The 24368-nt window shown below is 32.8% G+C and overlaps 1 protein-coding gene across 11 annotated transcripts in view; it reads right to left on the reverse strand.

Moving 5' to 3' along the window:
* Positions 1–24368, reverse strand: part of LOC127716301 (uncharacterized) — a 78278-nt gene that overhangs the window by 48208 nt on the left and 5702 nt on the right. For 2 of the 11 annotated variants that reach the window (XM_052222464.1, XM_052222468.1), the window contains exons 4-6: positions 21683–21789; positions 20647–20894; positions 12244–12405 (exon numbers count right to left, since the gene is read on the reverse strand). The exons of 4 other annotated variants lie outside the window; for them this stretch is intronic. In XM_052222464.1, coding sequence (XP_052078424.1) covers positions 12244–12405; positions 20647–20894; positions 21683–21789 — 517 coding nt within the window. Of the gene's footprint in view, positions 1–9745; positions 9852–10636; positions 10751–11354; positions 11396–12243; positions 12406–13075; positions 20342–20646; positions 20895–21682; positions 21790–24368 lie in introns of those variants that run through there. 5 more of the 11 variants (XR_007988855.1, XM_052222465.1, XM_052222470.1 and 2 more) reach the window with 5 other exon arrangements.

The following is a 24368-nucleotide window of genomic DNA, read 5'->3' on the forward strand; positions in this document are numbered from 1 at the left end:
TGGGAATATTATCACATTCTTGTTCTTGTGATACACGTCCACAGATAATATCTTGGAACAAGATTTCTTACTCTCGTGATCCTTGTAGACCTGTGTGCTGCTTGACTTTACCGATGTTAACTTGATTTGAGCTGACACTGTCTGCTCCCCGCCGTGGATTGTTCCGGGCGAACTAGATTGAGAAATTGCGGGTGGTTGCACCCTTTTTAAGTATAGTGTGATGGTGTGTCGTTGACCTCCACGCTCGTTACAACTGATGCTCGTGGTGCTATCCCGACTTCTGTGTGTAGTTGATTCACAACACTTGTAGCAAACATTGTTTTGTTTTAACAGTTCCTTGCGTTCCTCAATTGATTTGGCTCGGAACGCTCGGCATTCACTCAACGGATGCATTGTCTTATGTAAGATACAAATATCTTGTTGTTGACTGATGTCTCGAAGTTGCTGGTCAACTGCCGTCTTATGGACGTTGATTTTAGAGTAAGGGTGAGGTGTGAACCTCCGCGTAACACCTTTTGTATTTGATGTGACATACCGGTTATGATCCGAAGTCGAATCCAGGATCGTTCCTAATCTTGCTGATCTCTCTGAGAATTCTGTGAAAGGCGGAAAAGCAACTTTGTATTTGGACTTGTATCTTGAAGCCCTTGTTATCCACTTGTCTTGGAGTCCATATGGTAATTTTGCCACAATTGGGTTTATTCCAGACGAAGAGTCGAAATAAGCAAGGAAACATCCCAGCTTGGGATATTCTATGTGTTATTCTATTTCTGAGATAATATCTGACCATTCGTAAAGAAGTGAGTTGTCCTTGTTGGTCAGTTTTGAGAAGTTGTCTAGTTTACTCATGAGAGATTCCTCAAACATTTCAGGAGCACCATACCGCTGGTGAAGTCTCTGCCATAATCGTTGTATGCCTCTTGTTGGGTTCTTGGCATTCGATGCCCTCATATTAATGGCATGCTTAGCAGACTCTGGTCCAAGCCATTTGATCAGTAGGTCTCTCTGTTCCGATTCTGAAACTTGTTATTCGTCTATTACGTTCATAAACTAGATTTCTATGTACGGAAGGATTCAGGTCTCTCGTTAAAGTTTGTTTACCTGGAGAAATATAGTTATCTCCGATGTCGGGTTGATATATTGGTTGTTATCCGTTCGTATGAAAGGTTGAACCAAAGGTGTAGGTTGGTGCGCAACAGGGATCTCTTCTGAAACACTCTATTTTTGGTGTGCAACAGGGATCTTCTCTGAAACGGCTAGTGTTCGTATGTTAGTTACCGTTCCCAGATCTTTGAATAAAGTAATTTCTGTTGACTTCTCATCTGCAGTCAAGACAGCAGGTGTATGTGTTTGCCAGTTCAATGCCATGAACTCTTGTGCTTCATGGCTTAGTTCAATTACAGAAAGAGTTTGTTTTTGCCTCTTGTGGACTTGTTACTTCCTGTACGGCAGGGGGTCAAAATATTTATTGACGAAATCTTGCACGCGTTAGAGCGGGTCTTCAATTTCGTCAGGAAGATCGCTCAGTCCTTGACTGTCGTCGTATTTCAGGGCACGTGCTTCAGCTTCTGCAACTGCAGCTTCTCTTTGTGTTTCAAAAAGATTAATAGCTGCCTTCTTTTCGGCCTTTTCTCGAACGACAACTGCGGTCTCTTTTGCTTTTCGACTTACAACCTCCTGTTAATTTTCAGCTTTCCTACGGGTAGCTTCCCGTTCCATCTCTGTCTGTTTACGGGAATCTTCTTGCTCAATCTCTGCCTGCCTATAAAGGGCATGTTCCTTCAATTATAGCTTCCTGTTTAAGGATGAGTGCCTGTTTATCAGCAAAGGCAATTTTTCTCTGACAGCTTCTGCCTTGGCACGCTTCCTCCGTGCTAGGCTAGACATATCGCATACGTTAAAGCTTCCGCTTTTAGAGGTTTTCTGGCTCTTTGGTTTTGGTGGATTTGGCCTGTGATAGGGTGAGGCGATCTTCATGGAACATTATCATTACTATGTCCGCCTTGATTAGACGAACCTCTGTTAAGCAATTTAAATTGTCCAAGTCCTTTAGACTGTCTAGTCCGCGTTCCCTTCAGAAAACCTATGTACTCATATGTGAGTCATCGATACGTCGTATAGGACTGTATTAGATTTTCTGGAGTTCGTTAGGAGGCGTGGCCACTTCTAATAACTGGAATTTAATACCTCACCAGAGGGCCTCTAGTTCCTGACAGAACTTGTCACGCTTTTCGTAAGTTAACGTACTCGCCTAGTCTCGGGAAATTCCTCTAAGTGTGCAACATCAGACGGATTTTCGACAGGCTGTCCAGCATCCACTTGAAATTGCGTAGAGTTCTTTTTCTGGTCGCACGGGGTCGTCGAGGCGTTCCGCGTGTTCAGAATCCATGATTTTCAATCAACTAACGGATAGTAAGAATAAAATAAACTTTTGCCAACGTTGGTGGTTTTTTCTGCATATGATTTACAAGCTGTTTTGCGTACAGTCGAAGTAGCATCTACGAACGATGCCTCATTTTATTTCCTGATCTGGATATGTAAAGACAGGTTGTCGTCAATTTACTATGCGTCGAGGAAAGCCGTTTTCTTGTAGTTGAGTGGCGTAATCTGTGAGACACAACAGGCAAGTTGTAAACTTTTTGCTGTAATGGCCTGACCATTAAGGATAACCGACGATTGGGCCAGTAAGAGACATACTTTTAAAAAAAATCAACCAATATTGCTACTATGGCCTATTTGCAGTGGTATCAATATGATTTTGACACCTTTGCACATTGAAATTCTGGTCATCCCTTTTGGCCTGTGCTACAATGAACGTACCCGCAATCTGATCTAGGATTCAACAGTGGCTGCCTGTAAAATGCATAGTTTTCCGGACTCAGCTTATTGAGGTTGTGTTCTAGGCTTTTCATGAAAAGTAAACATCATCTGATCGCTCAAACATGCGTGAGCTTTCAAATTAATTTACTTTCGATCCATAATAGGTTTTGTATCAAAATTTTTTTAATTTTTTAATTTGTGATTTTTTTTTTTTAAACCAGTTCGAGTAAACCCTTTTGACCTTCTTTCTGGTTTCTGCATATCATACACTCCGCTTGTACTTAGCGTTTCTATATGACTTTGTCAATCAGTTTTCTTATGGATAGTGATGTCTCTGCCATTGTGTTTCTGTAGTTTGATTAGAATCAACAATACATTATGTACATGGTTGGATGTCATTCAGTGTTGAAACATCTAAATGTTTTAACTCTGTGTCATATACCTTCTCCTGAAATTAACCTTATAATTTTTACATCTACTTGTTCAGATGATGTTGATATATTTATCGTGGTTAATAATGATATTTGTGTTTATCATTTGGAATAAAATATTAGACACAATGATTAATCCTTGGCACAGTGCTTTAATGGTGTAAACTTCCAATCACTTTCACCAGAATTCATTGTCATAATCAAGGTGAAATGTCTATTAAATTCAAACTAGTTATTAAAACTTGCATTTCTTGAGATGAAAATATATGTGAAAAAATACGCCTTAATATTTTTAACACAGTTAAGCATGTTAAGGAAGATTAACTGAATACCGCCATATTGGATTGTAAAATAGCAGTACACAATCGGTCTAGTTCTTTGCTTAAATCTTCAAATATTAAGACAGATTGGCAATGTGTAATACTGTTTGCTTAAAAAAAGAAAAATAAGTGATTAATTGTATTATTCAGACTGCTTTAACAATATTTGTTTTTGTTCGATTCAATTTTTTCAACTTAGCCATATAAGGGGAGACAACTCTTATAGTAAATTTTGTTTACTGGAATGATAGTGAAATTTTCGTTTTTTACTAGTAGGAAGAAAAAAAGTTTGGTGACACCATTTTTTCTTCTTATTTTCTTAAAGCATATTAAAAAAACTATCATCTCATATTTTATTTACAAATTCTATCTCATACATTGTCATAGATTTCTTTTTATTCACAAAAAAAGTGTTTTTTCATGAATAATCTATGCAGAATTTGGCAATTTTGGACGACTTGAAGCTAACCAAATATCACAGTGACCCATACTTTTGTGTATATTTTTTTTTAAAGCATGGCAAAATCTCCATTTTTGCAAAAAATGAGAAATTTCTATCTGAGGAAATAGTGTTGATCCACCTTCAATTGCAATCAAGATGCATTGCATTACAAAATAACCTGGTATATTAAATGATGACAATAATAGGATCATTTTTTGATAAAAATCAGTACACTAATCATGCTAAGGAAAATGATATCCCAAGCATTCCTATTCTGGTTAATCTTAATAATGGTAACAACTGTTTATCTTCCATAATTTAAAACTTTAAGGACGCACTTTGTGTAAGTCTGAAGGTTTACAAAAGAGGGTCATGAATAATTGATTTATGCTTTGTTAAGGATGTGACTGATATTTATTTGTCAAACGACGAAACATGATCTAAGAATACAGTTTTACAGGATTCTGACACAAAAAGTAGTGTTTCAAAGCAAAATTTTTGTACCATACCATTCTGTTTTTCTTCAATAAAACATGATTATTAAGGGATTCAAAATAATACTATTACACAAACAACCCAAATAGAAGCTCATTTTACACCCTTCTTATCTCGTTTATATTTTTTTAATTTCTCGTTGGTGAAATAATCATGGTTATAGAATAGTTTACTTCTATTGATATAGCAATTTTAATGTAAACAAGTCTGCATTGAAAACAACGTTCAAACCTATGATTGCGTTGGATAAAAACCGCAATTTTTATACGTGTGCATGCAAAACAAATTTCTTGGTAGAGGGTCTAAATACAGCACAAACAACATTTTCCAAAAGACCAAAAAAGTTAAAAAGTATATTTTAACAAAGCTCATTTGACTAGCAGGTCGAACAACGACTGTTCTTAAACCCTGCTGACTGCCATGGCGATTGTCAAATAAACGGATAACCAGATGTAACAAAATGGACCTTAATTATTAATTTAATACCAAACAAAAAACAATAAACTCGCGGAAAAGATGGTTTTCCGCAAACATGAGGTTCAAATATTTGTACACCATATCCGGATTTCGACAATTAATGTCTCTTTAGTGATGTAAGGAATCGAAACGGTATTTGGAAGGCCATATAATTTACCTCAATTTAGGATAGACTCTTGAATTTTGAAGAGTCGAAATAGGATGAACGGATTATATAAACCCGAAGGCAAATATAATGCAAGCCCAAACGAAAATGTATAAACAAGTCTAAATTGAAAACAACGTTCAAACCTATATAAATATATATAACTATTATCGTTTTATTTCGATTTTGACTTCAGTTCTGTAAATCACCTATGCTAAACAAAATTTCATTAATTTACAGGATATCGTATATATTTTGTTAATTCAGGTCATAAGCTACAAATGATTAAATGCGATACTGTTAAAGGAAAGATGGAATATGGTTTGAATATTCATTATTTTAAACTACACGAATGGCAGAATTTTGAATAGATAAAGGGAAAACTGAACTTTTCAAATTTATTAACAATCTGATATTTGAAAAGAGTGTGTAGTCGCATGCTTAACAATTACAAAAAACATGTATCTTTTGAAAAAATTTAGAACAGCAATATGCCAAACAGTAAACTAAGTATGGAGCTTGTAGTGTAAACCGATTTAGTGATTTATTTAACAATATTGATCATAAAACCAAAAACAAATAATTTAAGTATATACTTTGAAGTGACGTCCATTTGTCGTTTTCAAAATGAAATATACAAACCGGTCGATTACTTCATATTCAATGTATTTCATTTTGATATAAAGGATACACTCAATGTGCTATTAGAAGCGACAATAAACCTGCAGCAGCTTAAGTTAAAGTTCACTACAATCTATTTTGAAAAAAAGGAATTAATTTGTGTTGTGAAACTAAATTGATGTTTCTACTTAACAACAACTGTTTCAAAATATTTAAATTCGATATAATACTTGTTCAAATGTTGTAAAAAAATCAAATAAATCCTGATTGTTTTTCGTAACATCCATTATATCTGTTTGCCTTCGGATAATTTCATAAAAAATATTCATTTATTTTAAAGCAATAGTTATATTTTAGGTATTCTAAATTGTTTTTGTAATAACATGAATAATCCTCAGTACCATGAGTCGTGTGTATTTGATACTATTGTCGACAATTGCATGCGAGCGAGTATGTGAGTTTTGAGTTTGGAGTATCGTCTGTACTTTGAATCGTTAACTATTATTCGATCTTTTGATGATTGGTTTGCTATACTAATTTAGTTTTAGTTCAGATTCATATATGTGAGTATGTAGAAGACCAATCGGTACCAATTACTGTATACTTTGGCATCCTGCTTCTCGTATAAGAATACAAAAATAAGGAAATACATGGTATACATCAATGTAAACAGCACAGCAACAAGACTGTATGGTTAAGCGTACATCGTGTCGTTTAGCGTATATTATATCGTTAAGCGTGCACAGTATCCTTTAATAAGCATCGTTTCATCTAGCGTATATGAATTTTCGTTTAGCGTTGGAAATATTTACTTTGTGAATAGGCGGTTAAAGTGCAGTCAAAAGGATTAAATAATTATTTATTTTTCAGTAACTTAGCATACAGGTCAACAAATTCCTTTGACAAGCTTTTATATGTAATAGGAATTAGTCATTGTACAACCAATTACCGAAAGGTACGATAAACGATACCATGCATGCCGTAAACGAAACGCTGAACGATACCAAAAAATTATACGCTAAACATCGCTAAACGATACCATAGACCATACGCTTACGGAAAGATTTACAAGAGAAAAAAGGGGCGAAAGATACCAGAGGGACATTCAAACTCATATGTCGAAAATAACAGACAACGCCATGGCTAAAAAAGAAAAAGACCAATAGACAAACGTCGAAAATAAATGATGGCCTAACGTTGAACGAACGCTTTGCGAATGTTGTATGGACCGAATAAAAAAGATTTTAATTTTTACGTTCTAGGGACTGTAGAGGTACCCAGACTTTATCTTATATTAATATAAAAAAACAACAGAAGCATTAAAAGAGGTTTATCTTTGACATGAATTGTCTTATCTTATTTCGATATTGAAAAGTATACATGACGATTGTATTGAATGTTGTCTCTGTTTAGTCTTGTATACTTGTATTGTAGGAGGCCAAGGGCAAGGGGAATCATCTAGTACTTATTTTATAGGTAGTTTGTACATTTTTACTATTGTTGTTTACTCGCTGATAATGACAGTATCACTAGTCTAAACGTGATAAAATAAAAACTTGCGGGTCCATTCACGAATGCAACAGGCAAAATATTATTTCTAGTTTATTCACAAAAATTGCACTTGATATTTATTATTTTTTTGCATAAATGCACGATATGGAAAACTTTTAAAAGATCGTTAAAACTTGGATACATGTATCATTCCGAAATTGTGTCGTTTCATACGGGTAAATAAAAAAAAACGTCCAATAGTGATTAGAATTGAGAATTGAAACGGGGAATGTGAAGAGACAACAACCCTATCGAACAGCAGAAAACAGCAAAAGTCCACCAATGGGCCTTCAACGCAGCGAGAAAATTCCGCACCCGGTCCCGGCTGGCCCCTAAACCATTATGTATACTAGTTCAGCGAAATGGAAGCCACACTAAACTCCGAAACAATAAATGAACCAAATGTTTTTAAAAATGCGGATTTTAAAGTAAGAACAAAGAATGATCGGCTTGGAGTCAGAATAATGTGTTCAGAAATATAAGATATTTTCGTGCAATGTTTCCGTGCATGATGACAATCTGACTTAATTTATCGGTACTCCATAAATGATTATAAACATGGCATAGTCGAATGCGAGACCTTTGCCATTCCTTTCATTTTGTTATTTTATTTTTTTCATTTTTTTATGATGGTTCGTTCTTTTTTACAGAGTCACTTTTTACAGGTGTTTGAGAGGCATGTGTGTGCAATGTCGTCTCAGATTTGAAAAAAAATATTTATGTTTAGATGACTTTCGCACTCGTGCACTTTCCCCTAAATTTCCTATGTCACAATGCTTATGTTATTACGTCATAGTAAGAACCGATTGTTCGATGACGTCATTTGCGCCGATTGACCTCGGGTCAACCGGTGTAACTCATTCATTAAAACTTCGCTACAATCTATTTTGAAAAATAGAGATTGGTGTATTTTATACTAATGGCATTAGTTACAACAGTGATACAGATATCATTACTTAGTCAAAACTGGTTTGATTTCTATTTTTAATGTTTTATAATAGTTATTTACTGTTGAACATTTTTATAGCATTGTTTTCCCAATACAAATGGCTTCATACACTAAGTTTGTGTCGGGTATTATATCTAAAGAGCAAACATATATTACGGAATTGTTGTTAATTCTTTGTTATGAAAACTGTAATTATTAGCACTTAATAAAAGTGGTGTTATATCAACGTTCTCATGTAAGCGAGTGTGGATGGGGGTTAACAGAATAGAGAATAATGGGCAAAATATATAAAGAATAGAGAATAATGGAAAAAAAAGCATAAAGAATAGAGAAAAATGGCCTAAAAAATTAAAGAATACAGAAATTAAGGACCCCCCTTATACATTACTGTCTGCGTGTAATCGCAGGTTAAGTATCTATGTTAGGATAAACTTTAAATAGGGGATTTTGTTTTTAACTGAGCTTGTATTTTATTATTTGATTATACGATGAACGATACCAATTCTACTGCACCGATGCGCATTTTGGACCATGTACTTCTCTTCGGTGAAGCTCGCCAACTAGATATGTGAAAATCAAACTTTGAAGAGCTGATAAGACTGAATGGACCAAGCAAGATATACAAAAAGATGTCAAGACAATGCAAGAGGGAGTTATATTCCCAAAATTATTATGTTTTTGAATTATTGTAGTAACAATGAGAGATGTGATACTGTAAGGGACTCCCAAATTATAGAAAGTCGAGAAATCGACACCCCCAAGACAAAGAATAAACAAAAATAACCAAAACAAAACAATACACCTAATTTCCATTATAAGAATAACCATTATTTTGTTGGCATGTCAGAACCTACATTATGTAGGTATTAACCAAATCATTTTGCCGAAAAAAAGAGAAAATAAAATGTTTGAAAGGTGTATTTAAAATTGTAAAATACTTACTGATCTTTAAGTATCCGGTGTATTCTATTGATTTTGGTTTGGTATGTAATTGTTAATAAAACTTTTGTTTTCGAATATTGTTATGAAAGTATAATGCATTTAATATTAAATAGATCATATGTAAAATAGTGTGTATCAAATACATATCTCTTAAATGTACCCAAAATAGTTCACACTTGACCTTACGCAAACATAAATTAATCATAAATTAATTCATTTGCAATGCATTTAAACATGTTAGTGTAAATGATGTAGAACAAAGGAAAATACTTTTATAAAATATTTTCTTTATTTAATCACGTCCTAAAAAGTAAAATCACAAAAATACTGAACTCCGAGGAAAATTCAAAAAGCAAAGTCCCTAATCAAATGGCAGTGTTATAAGCTCAAACACATCAAACGAATGGACAACAACTAGATTGTAATCGGTTTATCATTCCACTTTTATAGTACACATAGTCATTAACATTTTTCAGCAAAGTTCAAGACTAAGTAGACAAACACTTGATAACTTGTGTGAGTTGCAATTTCAATCGTGCTGTAAATTCATACTTTATATATTGCTATGAGAAACACTAATAAGGGGTTCCTAACTTAAACAACAAATTTCAAGTTACGGCTTCGTTTCATTCTGATGTTTGGCACAAATCAGGTATATCTGTAAAGATAAAAGCAAGTACGTGTAATTAAAACAGACAATTCTCATATATTACACAGAGAAATTGAATAATCCAAGAACAAAAATTGGCAACGTTTATTATTTTAATATTTTTTCGTGAAAAATCCCCATTATTTTCAATTAAAGTAATTGATAAACAAAATTTAATTGAGGCGACTGGAACATGTTGAATGAATAAAAATATCTATCTAAAGAATCGGATAATACGCAAACAAAGTATATTGACTGACTTCAAAATAATTTTGCAATATCAATTGAAAGTATGTTAACCTAAAAAAAGTATTGTTCAAATGTGCACATATATAACGATAGCAAACAAGAAAATAATCGAATGATGATCCCCTAAGACATCCAGACCGATAGATATACATATTTTGTAAAAATAAATTACAGCTTTTCTTGCAAATTAATTTACACATATATCATGTATATATGTTTCATAAAATGTCAAAACATTGAAGTTGACTACACTTGTTAGATGGATTCCTTTGAAAAGCATAAGTATAAGCTTAGCAATGATAATATACATTGATGTTAAATGCTATGGGTGTATAATGATTTCACATAAACATATTTATACGTATAATTTAATCACACTTAGTCTATTTGTTTTGTTCACAATAACAATAATGTACTTAATACTATTCCTATGTTCGAAATAAAAAATCAATTTTACTTTTAATGAAAAAAAATCAAACAATGATAAAGTTATATAATAGTGATGTAACTATGCAGTCTAAACTACTTCTATCTAGAAATATTACCTGTTTCGCAAAATATGCCAGTAAAACCAGCCTCACATTTACATGTATACCCGTGTATTTGTTGAGTACACGATGCCCCATTTGAACATGGATTGGATACACATCCTTCTGCATCTTCAAACATATATTTAGAATATAACGTACATGAAGAATCGAATTAATACGACACAGCACAGCAGACAAACTAACACACCAATACACAAACACTGGACTAACCCCCTCCAAAAAGAAATTTATTACAAACAGAGCATGACATAGACAGCTTACAAAATATGATGATATCATACAAATAATGAATTGGGTACTATACTCGGTAGCAAAAGGGAAATGTATGTTTAAGAATTCATTTTCTAACAGATTGATATTGAATTAATTGAAAAAAATAACAAATTTGATTGATTTAATGAAATTAAGCATATTATAAAGAATGAATAATTCGTTAATTCAATGAAATTTTATAAAGTCGAACATGTGCATAATGAGTTTGTGATTTTTTTTTTAAGTCCTGATCAATCACCGAATTAAATACAATGTGGCCATTAAACCATATTACTGGTTGTTCTGTTGCCTCATATCACACACTTTCATTTAATACATTCAATTCATAGACTAGTTGCAGTTTATCGTACTACGTATTACAAAATGAGTTCATTTTTCACATGTTGATGGTAAGATTTATTTGGGATGTTGATGCCTGATTAATCTTTTTTATTCTCACCTATTATTTTCAATGTTTTACATTTCTGGTCTGATGCTTGCCTGAAAAAAGAAAAGTGTATAAGAACTCAAATTCCCCTGCTCGAACTTTGCGATTTTCCAGTTAAAAGGTGCATACCTCTAGAACGGTAAAAGACGCACTTACCAAACTCTGTCTGGTAATGTCGTTTTAAGCATTGTGTATGAGTTTCTGAAAATTTGATTGAAGCAAAATTAAGTTACAGTGCAGAAACGAAAATGGGACAGACAGAAGAAAGGACGGATGGAAGACGGATGAAAGTGACGGACGGTCAAGGGGAACACGTAACGCCCCGTTGCCTACCGCAGGGGCGTTCCAAACAATTAGGAACAACAAGGTTTGTTAATACATCAGTCAGTGAATATAAATAAACATCAATCAAAAACTTTTAAAACAAAATAATCTAAAGAAAGACACGAATTTGAATATACAATATTCAAGTAAGAAGCATGGCTAAAGGTACTTTATAAAATTATTTTTCATAAATAGTTATCATTGTGTATTCACATGGTGCTTCTGAGCAGGGTATTGCTTTTAACTGTTGTTTTACATTTGAACAGGATGTCATCAGAATATCATAGTTGAGTATGGTGTCTTCAACATGATCAATGGTATCAAGCTTTTCTATAGATTCTTATATTCTTCTGTTCCAAAATAACATCTTATAGATAGAATAAATGACAAATTTATATTTTCATAAAGTTTTCAAAAATGGCAAACAAATACCAAGTTCGAGGCAAAGGTGAAATACCCAAAGGGTAGCCAATTACATGTAGTACACAACATATTTATTACAATTTTAACCTACTTTTACAGTTAACCTTGGTATTGGATGTTCATTATATTTAATTCATACAAGAAAGATGCTTGCCTGTCAACACCTATCGCTGTATAACAAAATATGTGGATTCCAATATCGTCATTCGTTGGAGTCCAAGTCACATTGAAATACCAGCGATCGTTTGAAGAACCATATCTTAACAGCTCGGACTTTATAAATCCAACTGGCGATACAATGTTTACCTCGACAATTCTGAATGATAAACATGCGTTAATGTAATGTTTAGCTAAGTTCGGGAGCGCATTGCATACATTACATCATTTTGTTGTAAATTTAAAATTTTAACAATATTTACTCAGATGAATCATCGCATGTGCATATACTTTACTGGAAATAAATATCTCGGATTTATAAACAAGCAAAGGTTTTTTACAAACCTGTCCCCAAACAGGTTGGATTTCTTTCAGGCTATACTAAAGAAATATTAAAACAAACAATAAACTTCCCACACAAAAAAAACCCATTCGAATGCTTTCAGTAAAACAAATACAATTAAATCATATTAAAACATCATAGTATTGCTACTCCAGAGGGTCATCCAAATACTTGTGAACGTTTCACAGGCTCCGAGGGAATTTCTCTTTAATGTCAAAGGGACTTTTTTTTCGAAATGTTTTCTTATTAAACAGATCATATGTTAAATGTTTAAATAATTTTAAAAGCTCATGTGTTGCTTTCCGTAAACCTCAGCCAGCTTTGATGTACATGATGTAATGGTTTTTTGAATATGTGGTGTTTCGTGTTCTTCAACTTCTTAATCGATTTATCCATTTACAATATCTGAGATCAGCCAATGTATGTCGGAGTCATGCTGTTCCTCCTTTGGTTTTCTACGCTGTGTATTTCGTGTTGTGCTGTTTGGTTTGTTTTTTTTTTTTGTTTTTTTTTTATGGCCATGACATTGTCAGCTTGAATATCTGTTCGTATCTTTCGCCACTATTTTGCCAGTTAGTGTATACTTTCCGTATTTAAGTATAGACATTGCAATTTCCCGTAGGAACCCTTTTTACGGCTAATACTTTGCCATTGTCACTGTGAAGTTTCGTTAAAAAAATATATCCTAGCAAGGCAAATTCATATGCACTATTATTTATTTTTTTCAGAGGTGAAAACATAGGGCTGTGCGGCATATTTTTAACATTATTAATATGCCTCGAACGGGAGTTCACACTTATACTTAAACTCTTTACTATCCCTCTCTTCATTTGGGTCTTCCTCAGAATTCAATTTAGCCCTTATCTATATGTATTTAGACTAGCAAAATTCACAAGTTATGTCTCTATGAGATGAAATATAGAGATCATATCTGAAGACCAGTATGTTAACAAAACAAAATATATATTGTAAATAATGAATAATATATACAGACTTGTGCCTAAAGTGAAGATAATTCCAAGATAGCTGCCACATACAGTTGTCAAGTATCTGTCACTTTTCAACCTTTGTAATAATATGAATAAAATGATCTGAACTCACTTAATACTTTGTGATGTTTCCTTTTGACCTTATCACTTGCCTCAAACGTCCTGGAATTGAATCATAAAGTTTTCTTATGAATTCTAAGGATATATTTGTCCATATGTTCCTAATTGCTGTCTCCATTTGAGCCTTTGTAGTGATGTTATGAGCCTGTTTTTTGCAGTTCAATTTTAATTTTACGCCACATATTCTCAATAATATTAAGGTCTGGACTTTGGGCTGGCCATTCCATACCATGAAGTTGGTTTTGTTCTAGGTATTCTTTCACAACTTTGGCTCTAAGAACCGGGGCATTGTCATCTTGGTATATGTAATTGTCACCGGGGAAATGACGAGCAATAACAGGCCAAACAAAATTGTCAACAATCTCAATATACTTTAACATAATATTACCAGTTACAACAGTAATAGTACCAACACCTTCATAGGTAATGAAACCCCAGATCATCAAACTCAGTCGTGACCCACGGCCAGGATTTAAGCAAGAAGGAGTCCACTCCTCACCGGGCCGTCTCCGGACTAAAACACGATTATCCATACCAATTTCCACCTTACATTTGTCACTATATATGACCCTTCTCCAATGATCTTCCACAGTTTTGTGCCTGTTTAATTTACACCATGCCAGCTTTTTTTTTACATTTGCAGCACGAATTCTGATGGATTTTTTAACAACACGCTTTTTAAACCCTTCTTCATACAATTTTCGCTGAACAGTACGCTTAGACACTGGTTCTTCCCTAGATTCATTAAAAACAGCAGTTATTTCATGCAGTGGACGTTTTCTATCCGACTTGACAGTGGTGCAAAATTTGCGAGTATCCCGCGGTGTTAGCAGATTTGGCCTTCCCGTTCTCTCCTTGTGTTCCAAACTTCCCCGACCTTTAAAACGATTTAAAACACCATAAATAGTTGGAAGCGGATGTCTTGTTTGTCGTGTAATATCAGGTCCTTTCATACCAGCCTTATGTAATACTGCAATTGCATTTTTCTCCGATAATGACAGTTCCTTACGTTTTGGGGCCATTCTCAAAACTATACGAAATGTAAACAAAGCAGACGATTCCAAACTTCCGGTGACGTGTCAGGTCAATGACCGACCTCATAACTTTCATATTGTGCAAAAAGAGAGATAATTCCAACTTATTTACAGAGAAAACGGCTCTTGAAGTTGTCACTTCCAACCCGCAATTGACATGACGTCGTTAAATTATCTTCACTTTTGGTACGGTAGTGTATATTCTCAAAAGAGGCGTGTTTGTGAAACAGCTGTATTTACAAAGTACAATCTATACTAGCGGTTGTTAAATAAAACAATCGTAAAAAAAAAATATTTTTCTCACAACAATATATACATTTTTCCAGAATCATAGCCTAAAATAAATCACTGTATATACCCTAGCATTGCTTATAAAGTGCCTTTTATACCCCACCCTGAAATCTTTACAATATTTGAAAACAAGACTTAAGTTACTTTCAGCTTACCCTATCTGAAATTTTTCTAACATGTAATGCCTAAAACCTGTATGAAACTTTTCTGATAACAAATTGTACGCATTTCAATACTATAAGTGTTAAGTTCAGTAGTTAATACTGGTTCTCTGTAACAATTTAAACTCTTATATAGGGAGTGTGGCACGCATGGTCATGGATTTTCTTCAAACTTCACACACTTACTAGTCTTGATGAAACAAACAAAAAATGGCAAAATTTTGGTTGCTAAGCATATCGGTTGCCATAGCAACCGATGACCAGTTTTACCTCTTCTGAATATCTATGATTTTAAGCTGGAAAAGGCTATTTTCAACATAATTTTTCATAATAAATAATTAAGAGAATGAATATTGTTTTATGATTTTATTAAATATATGCATTTTATTAATGTAATTTAATAACTGATATTTTCATATTCAATTTCAATCATGATCACATATACCCCCCTTTTTATGTGGTTTGCATTAGGTAAAAAATACCCTTTTGAGGTCATTTTTGAATGCTCATCATAATTGTTTGCGGACATCTGAGTTTAAGTCAACCATGAATTCATAAATATCATAGTCTTATCTTATCAATGATGCGAAAAAGTAATGGGGAAGTATGCCTCAATATTTTGTTACCATGGATACAAAATGCTTAGTTTTCATTTTTTCAGAAAATGTTTTTTTTTTGAAAAGTTTGAAAAAAAATGTTTTAAAACCTAATTCTGCAGTCAGAAAAAAATAAATATATATATAATATGTAGAAATTATTGTAATCATCAAAATTTTAAACATATTCATATATAACGGTATGATAGTTTTAACTGTGTTGCTATGGAATCAATTTCATTTTGATACACAAGTTTAAAACAATTTTGAAAAAAGTTTCAGTTAGTTTCTTAAATGTGCACAAAAGTAGGAAAACTAAAACACTTATTAAGTTTCACTGTATACACACATGTGTATATATAAATGATTTTGCTAGTATAGTATTTCGATAATGGTGTTACCACTTGAAGGAAACAAACACAATTTCTCTATTCTGGATAAAAGTGCTGATTGTAAAGAAATTTCAGTCTCTTTTTATGATCATGAAAAATATACAAGAAAAACAATTACTCAATCTAGAAAAAAACAAATAAAATCATTTAAAAATTTACATATTCAATTGTACAATATTTGCCATTGAAAGTGTTGCCATGGAAACAAGTAGTTCATTTGCAAAAATACGGATAAGTACTAATTTTTACAAATGCGTTTTAATGAACTTCGATACATATAACAATGAATGTATACAGTTTTGCTTACATAAGCAGGTTTTCTTGTATTTGAGAAATATTAATAATATTCCAGGCATTATTAGTGATAGTGTTGCCATAGAAACAACAAATTACATGTATATGCATAAACTTGGAAAACGCTTGAAAATAGACTAAATCTCTCATACAAAATCTCTCTTCTGTAAGTTTTCAATTTAATGAGTGAATATTAAAGATCAAAGTGCCACTTGGTGTTGACAGTTTGGAATTTTAGCTACTAGCTTCTAACTATTTATACATAATATTAAGAAGATACAATCAGAACATTGACAGTTCAAGAAAGGCCAAGCTTAAAATTGTTTGTGTGAGGCACAGAAATAAATACAAATGAAAATAATCAATATCGTTGGAGGGGGGGGGGGGGGGGGGGAGGGGAAGATTTTGTAAAAATAAAATGATCGATTAGTTATAATTTTCTTTGTGTCCAGTGTCAAATATCTCATGCATATTTCAGAAGAGAACAAAATCAATAAATTTAATAGGATCATTGTTGGTCCAGTGCTAGTCTACTAAGCCAAAATTAATTAAAGGCAATAATTTGACACACTTCAACACAATACAAAATAGAACAAAAAGAGTCGGACGTTGGTCCTCTAAGTAAATGATAATTGACCATCTAACCTTTCTTTCTATAAAGGAAAAAATACCTATATTATGAGCTGTTTATTTTTCTTATTCATTATTTAACTCAATGTTGAAATGACAAAGCATGTATAGCTATACGTTTTGAATATTATTGTATTATTGGATGATGAGTATCTACATGAAGATCATTTTTTAGGTGAAGTTGAAAAAAATACACAATTTCAAAAAGGTCCGGTAATATGGGTAGGCTGGGATGAAGGCGGACAATTTGAAATATCACTGGAAATCGGGATCAATTGGACAAGGACAGAAATTTCAAATTGGGTGCCCCTAAAAGAGTTAACACAAGGGTTCTTTAGCAAGCAAAGGGCGTAACCAACAAGGGCGGGTACTGTCGGCCGTTGACCCGATGGTCCATGCTATCCATCCGACACATTTTTTGTGTGCCATTCTGGCCGGGGAGGATCTGTCAGATGCCACGGTGGCTGCGGGTCTTAAAACGAGCAGTGGGGGAAATATACCATCTGGACAATTTTCATATAAGGGGTCGCACTGACTGCCTAAAGTGATGGACCGCTACATTTATGCTTCAGTGATTCCATATGTAATCAACCAAATATTTCCAATAAATAAGGAGGGGACGGGCCCTCAGGGCCCCTGGATCTGCCTATGGTAGCACTATCTTAACATTAGTATTAGGCATTGGATTATTGAAATTTGAGAAAATAACAATTATCTTTATGGCTTTTTAGCAGCAAATTAAAATATTGACCATAAATTATGATAACTCTTTACCGTGAAAGGGTAACTTTAAAAGAATTATATACATGTACATATAATTTGATTTTCACTGAACATGCTGAAAGCCCATTACAGAAAGATGTTTCTCAAAATTAGTATATTGTCTTTCTTTTAACAAAAAAAAAAATTAGATTTTACTTTGAAACAGGACTCAATGTTTATAACATATATACATGTGACTTTTTGTCCTTGACTTTTTGTCTGTGACTTTCTGTCTGTGACTTTCTGTCCTATATTCTGACCGTTATCATGACCAGGAAAAATTACTTTATACCTATTTATATGTAATAGGCTTTGCATCAAATTTATAGAAACACTTAGATTGAACCATTAATTGTATCAAATAAGAAAATATAAAATGCTTTTCAAACATATTAGCAAACGATAAATGTATTGACTTCGAGAACATTTGGCATACCTCAAGTTAAATCGTTGAATATGTTTACTTATATTTTATTAAAATATTTTAAACTACCAAGATATCGTGCATGCAGGGGCTCGGGCATACCTCAAGTAGTCCGCGAAATGTTTATTCTTTTATGAAAATATTTAAAACTACCAGGATATCCTACACAAGGCTCGGGCATGCCTTAAGTTGTGCGTGGAAATAATTATTTACTGTTATGAAAATATTTAAAAACAATTATATTGGATTTATCAACTTACATGTATTTTTGGCCTACTTCACACCTTTTGTGTGTTACTTTATATTTGTGATCAAACAGGTCAAATTATAACCGGTAATATACAACATAATTTACAACACAGTAAAATACAATATACTTCTCAATACCATAAACAGTTTAAATAACCTGGTGCCCGTCACAGTACCCTAAACTGTTTTTCCCAGTTTTTTTTATTATTTGATAAAGACTTTACCATTCAATCTTAATGTTTTTTTTATATAAATTTTAAGCAAATCCTATAAGATATAAATAAGTATTAGGTAGTTCAACGATCTGCACACCGTCAACGTTGTTCAGGTCAAGTTTTTTTTAACCTAAAAACATATATATTCCCCCTTTTTTTAATGATATAAAATAACACAGAAATTTTCATCGGTTAGGTCATTGCTGTTGTTGGTCAGGTCATTGTCAACGTTAGAAGGGTCACGTTTTCGGAATTTTTCGGAATTTTTTAATATTTTTTTCTATTTTTTCATATAGTTATATATTAAATGATCAAATTTTATTATATTTCAAATTTAACATAAATCCTTTAAGAAATAAAAAAGTAATGAGCATTTTCATTTGGTCCTGTCATTGTCAGCGTTGGTCAGGTCACGTTTTATGAAGATTTAAAAGTTTTCTATATTTTTTCTTATAGTTATGTATTAAATGGACTAAGTTTATAGCAATTCAAATTTGACAAAATTTTTAAGAAATAAAAAAAATATTAGCATTTTCGTTTTGGTCCAGTCATTAGTGTAGCCCGTCAAAGGGAGATAATTCGTATTGTGAGGAATATTGCACAATGACCATTTTTTAGAAATTAATTTCAGATGTTTCTAGGTAGATTCCCCATAACTTTTTTTGATTTTTTATAAAAACAAGGCTGAAATTAATTGTTTTTGTGCTTCTTTTTAATAGATGTAGCCGCATAATTTCACAACACTACACCAAATATTGTATTTTTCTCAAAATTCCCAACTTTCTCCGCTGTTACCATGGTAACCAATCAATATATATATCGGTTGGCATTATTTTTCTGACTAGGCTAATAGGATATACATATCGGCCAATTTTCAGAAAGATCGGTGACTATGTGTGCCGAAAAAGTTTAAGTGGTTACAGAGAATGAGTATTAATCATTCAAACAAAAAGTTTTTTATCAATGATATGATATCATCTCTTACCATATATCTAACATAATTTGGCTAATGTATGAACTTGAAGTGTTTATGTAAAATCATATTTGCAAAAGTTGTATTTATGAATTAACCAGTTTGATATATGAATTCACTAAAAGTTTTAAAGAACTGACTACTAAAATCTTATTATTGTATAGCGCTAATGCAAGTTTATTGTTTTCTAGATAAACTACCTTTTATAATAATAAAATCATAGCCTTTACAGATAAAATTATCTGTTTTATAATTCCAGGGGTTCGGGATTGTTCTCTGTTTTTTGCCACTGGGGCCGCAAATGAGCTAAATAAATCTGCTGTTGGTATGATTATAGAATAATTTATATACTCATTTTTAGAATAGAACACACTATTTTTAGTTCTATTGATGTATTTTTGCATTTCTAGCTTGTATGTTCAATGCCGCTCATTCATGTGTCACTGCTATGTTATTGGTTTTCGACAGGACAAAAACACCCAAAGAATTATATTCATCAGGGATCAATGAGTTTCAATGACTGCAAAGCTGGTGTACAGTGTCGTTCATTTGATGATAAGTAGATATCTCTAGTCCACTTTTTAAACAATATCGGCAAGACATGTAGCTCATAACTCTTCCAGCTAAAAGTATTAGAATGTTTTTAATTTAAAATATATGACAGACGAAATTAATACATTTGCTGTAAATATATCCAAAATACAACGCAACTGCAGCATGAACTCATCAAAACAATTCTAGCGAATATAAGTGTCACATGAAACAATACATCATATATGCATAAACCTAATTGGTTAAGAGTTTTCTATGCTTAACTAAATGTGTTTGTTTGTGTCAAAAGCACTCCATTTTTTTAAATTATGTACTTAAACCCATGTATTCTACTTCTTGCAGAGTCAATTACAATGTTGAAGCCCTTATTACTTACTGTGAACCTGTTGATCTTGCAATAATAGTTAGATGATACATCGTATTTGAAGGAATCTCTATCAGTGGTGTTTCTATTCTTGGTTTTTTATCACACATACTAGTACCATCAATAACATTTATAGTGAATTGCAACGGTATACTGCTTAGTGCGATTTTATCTTGTTGTTTACCAAAGTCCTCAATTTGAAGAGCAACAGCATAACGACCAGTCAAAGGTATTGCGTTAATATATAGAATACAATTTGACTGCAAAAAAATATATGCAATACCTAGTATACGAAATTTTGTTAAAACTGTGTACTGTGGATTCATTAATATTCGTTTTATGCCAATTTTCGTGGATTTCATGGATACAGGGGAACCACAAATTTAAATATTCAACGAATTGCAAATTTTCTAAAGGAATAACTATATAAGTTTTTCTCAAACCACGAAAATTGGTACCCACCAAAATAAATGAATTCACGGTATTTGTCAAGTTATAATGTTACGGTCTGTTACACTTTTGCATTATAATAATTGAATTTCTTGGATTACTTCATCTTCGAAAGATGCATATTATATTCCATATGTATAACTTTCACTTTCGTACTTTATTTGGACTTTTTAATTTTTTTGATTCGAGCGTCACTGATGATTTTTTTTGTATACGAAACAAGCGTCTGGCTTAAAACAATTGTATTGTTGTATCTATGATGAGTGTATTGTTTGTTGAATTATTTTGTAATGTTTAAAAAAGAGGCGGACCATCCAATGTGACCTTTTAAAACTCATAATGTGACAGGAACTTATCCTTACTGGTACACCATGTGAAACAAATTTACAAAATACTACACAGAAAACATAACACTGACCCTCGAGGAGCCCACAGTAACACTTTAAATTGGATATGGGTTAAATTGTCTAAATACGTGTTCACTGAAAGTATATCTTGTTTTAACAGTAATGCATGTTGACTTTATTTGGTACAGTTTTCTGGAACAATTAGGTAGTATACTATGTTGAAATGTTAACATCCAATAATAAAACACTACCTGATCCAAAACGGAGTTTCTCAATATGTAGCATACGCCTCCACATTCATCTGTTATAGAATTGTTAGCCCACCGACATCTGACAACATCGCTATCTTCGTCTTGAACTGAAATCAGAATTCTCAAATTTTTATACAAAAACAAAACGGATAATTAACTAATTCATTGTGATGGCTCGAATTCGAACACCACAAAAACAGAGGTTAAAAGATTAGCAATTACCTTAATTTATACCCTTACCCTAACCCTAACTCTAACCCTTACCCTTACCCTAAATTAATACAACGAAAGAGTATATGTCTCTACTTAATCGTCAATAACCTTGTTTTTATACCTATAGTATATCAACTGGAGATATATAAAAAAAAAAAAAGAAGATGTGGTATGATTGCCAATAAGACAACTCTCCACAAGAGACCAAATGACACAATAATTAACAACTATAGGTCATTGTATGGCTTTCAACAATGAGCAAAGCCAATACCGCATAGTCAGCTATAAAAGGCCCCGAAAACAATGGAAAAGACAATGTAAAACAATTCAAACAAGAAAACTAACGGCCTAATTTATGTACAAAAAATGAACGAAAAACAAATTGTATGTAACACATAAACAAACGACAACCACTGAATTACAAGCTCCTGACTTAGGACAGGCACATACATACAGAATGTGGCGGGGTTAAACAAATCAGCGGGATCCCAATCCCCCCTAACCTGGGACAGTGGTGTAACAGTACAACATAAGAACGAACTATAAAAATCAGTTGAAAAAGGCTTAACTCATCAGATGGATACAAATACAAATACTACACACAGTGGACGTGGCCAGGTACTTGTATATCCCAACAACAAAAAGACACTAAGTACAGATCTGAGAGTACTCGCAGTTACTGACTGGAGATATGCTTGTTTACTCATCTGCGCTTGTTAAAATTTCATCTATAGTAATTAAACAAAACATTCAATATGTGGTAGTGAAAGGTGCAATTAGGTACTTTGTAAATAATCAAAATAAGCTATATTTTTACAGGAAATGAGTAGCACGGAATGTGTCATTCTATATGTGCAATTTTGTTGTGGGAGAAAGTCGATTGCAAACTATGTATTTGCGAGTTTTAAAAAAAGATCACAGAAATTTTCAAAATCAAAGAGATTCAAGTAGAACCTCTTTGTCAAAATATAAATACTTTAATTATTAATTGTGTTATGTAATATTTTCCTTTTACATTCCCTCAATCGTGACATTCGGGACGTATGACTTTCGTCCTTTCAACACGAGCATGAGACAAACTAGTACACATACTTAAACCGAAATGTATACGAAAATAGAAAACAAAATTATAACATGACTTAGAATTAATAAGAGGTCTATTAATAACGATAGTCTTCGGTTTAAGTTAGTCGCAATTAGATTTTCGTTTCAGAATCCACTACTCTCAAGATTAACCCTTTACTGGTAAAGCGATTGAATGTTATAAGTTTTTGCAATAAATAATGGGATTTACCATGTTTACGGTCCACATCTATGTTTAGAAGTTTGACAAAGTGTTAAATATAATTTAAAATGTAGTAGGTATGTTGCAGATTGAGTCTGCAATCTTGCAAATTTTATATTCAGTCATGGCCGTCAGACATTTTGTATAACCACAATTAAGGCAGTTATCCGTTATTATTCCAACCATGGTACCGTAATGAATCAAGTGTACTTTAATGTTTGAGGTATACATGTATATATGTTAGTTTCTAATGGCAATACCAGTTTGGCTATATCCGTTATTGTTTTGTCGTTTGTAATAAACATCATTATAATTTATATGGTTTTCTTCTCACACCGCGGGTAAATTATCACGTTGTGATTGGTTTAACGTCGTCACGTGGTAACCCCTATGGATCCGTTGAGGATTAGTAATGGTAACGTAATCTATTACTGTTGTTATCTTTCATTGTTTATTCGTCAACAAAACGCAGCAGGGAAAGTCCAGCGTGCGATACATTTGTTATACGGTTCACTACTGACCCCCTACGGATCATAGAGGGTGAATAAAATCCATAGGATGCGGATTAAAAAATAATTGTCATTGTTTTTTTATTCTCAATATATCATTTCGGATTTTTATGGTAATGGATAATAATAATAATTTGACAAGTGGTTTAACGGCTTTGGCAGTCACATTCGACTGTATTCAATATAGAGTTCGTTCAATATTGACGTTATGATTATCTGAATCACGTGTGACCAAAAGAAAAAAACAATCACTGGTAAAATGTTATTTACAAACTCACAAATACGTAAAAAAAATGCTACATTCAATTAGAAAATAACAAAAACAACCTCTGTATACGTAACACGTGAATGTGTCATTGTACTAATGGATGTCTATTTTACATTTTATAACTAAGGTGTTATAGCATTGTATAGTCACAAATGTATAATGGTTCGGTTCAACATATCAGAAAACAAAATTGAGCTTAAAATAATTTCCAAACCTTACATCTGGAATAAAAGTTCTTGTGCTTTCAAAATATTTTTATTTTTTATTCGGTTTTTCTTTTCTTTTTTTATGGATGTTATAGATTTCTTTTTATATTGATTCATAATCATAGCGCGTCATCATAATGCATTATTTTGAACTTTATATTGTATTGTCGTGATGTTTGAATAAGAAGTGGTGACTGTTGAACGT

This window comes from Mytilus californianus, unplaced genomic scaffold (assembly GCF_021869535.1).
Source record: "Mytilus californianus isolate M0D057914Y unplaced genomic scaffold, xbMytCali1.0.p SCAF_9, whole genome shotgun sequence".
NCBI lineage: Eukaryota > Metazoa > Mollusca > Bivalvia > Mytilida > Mytilidae > Mytilus > Mytilus californianus.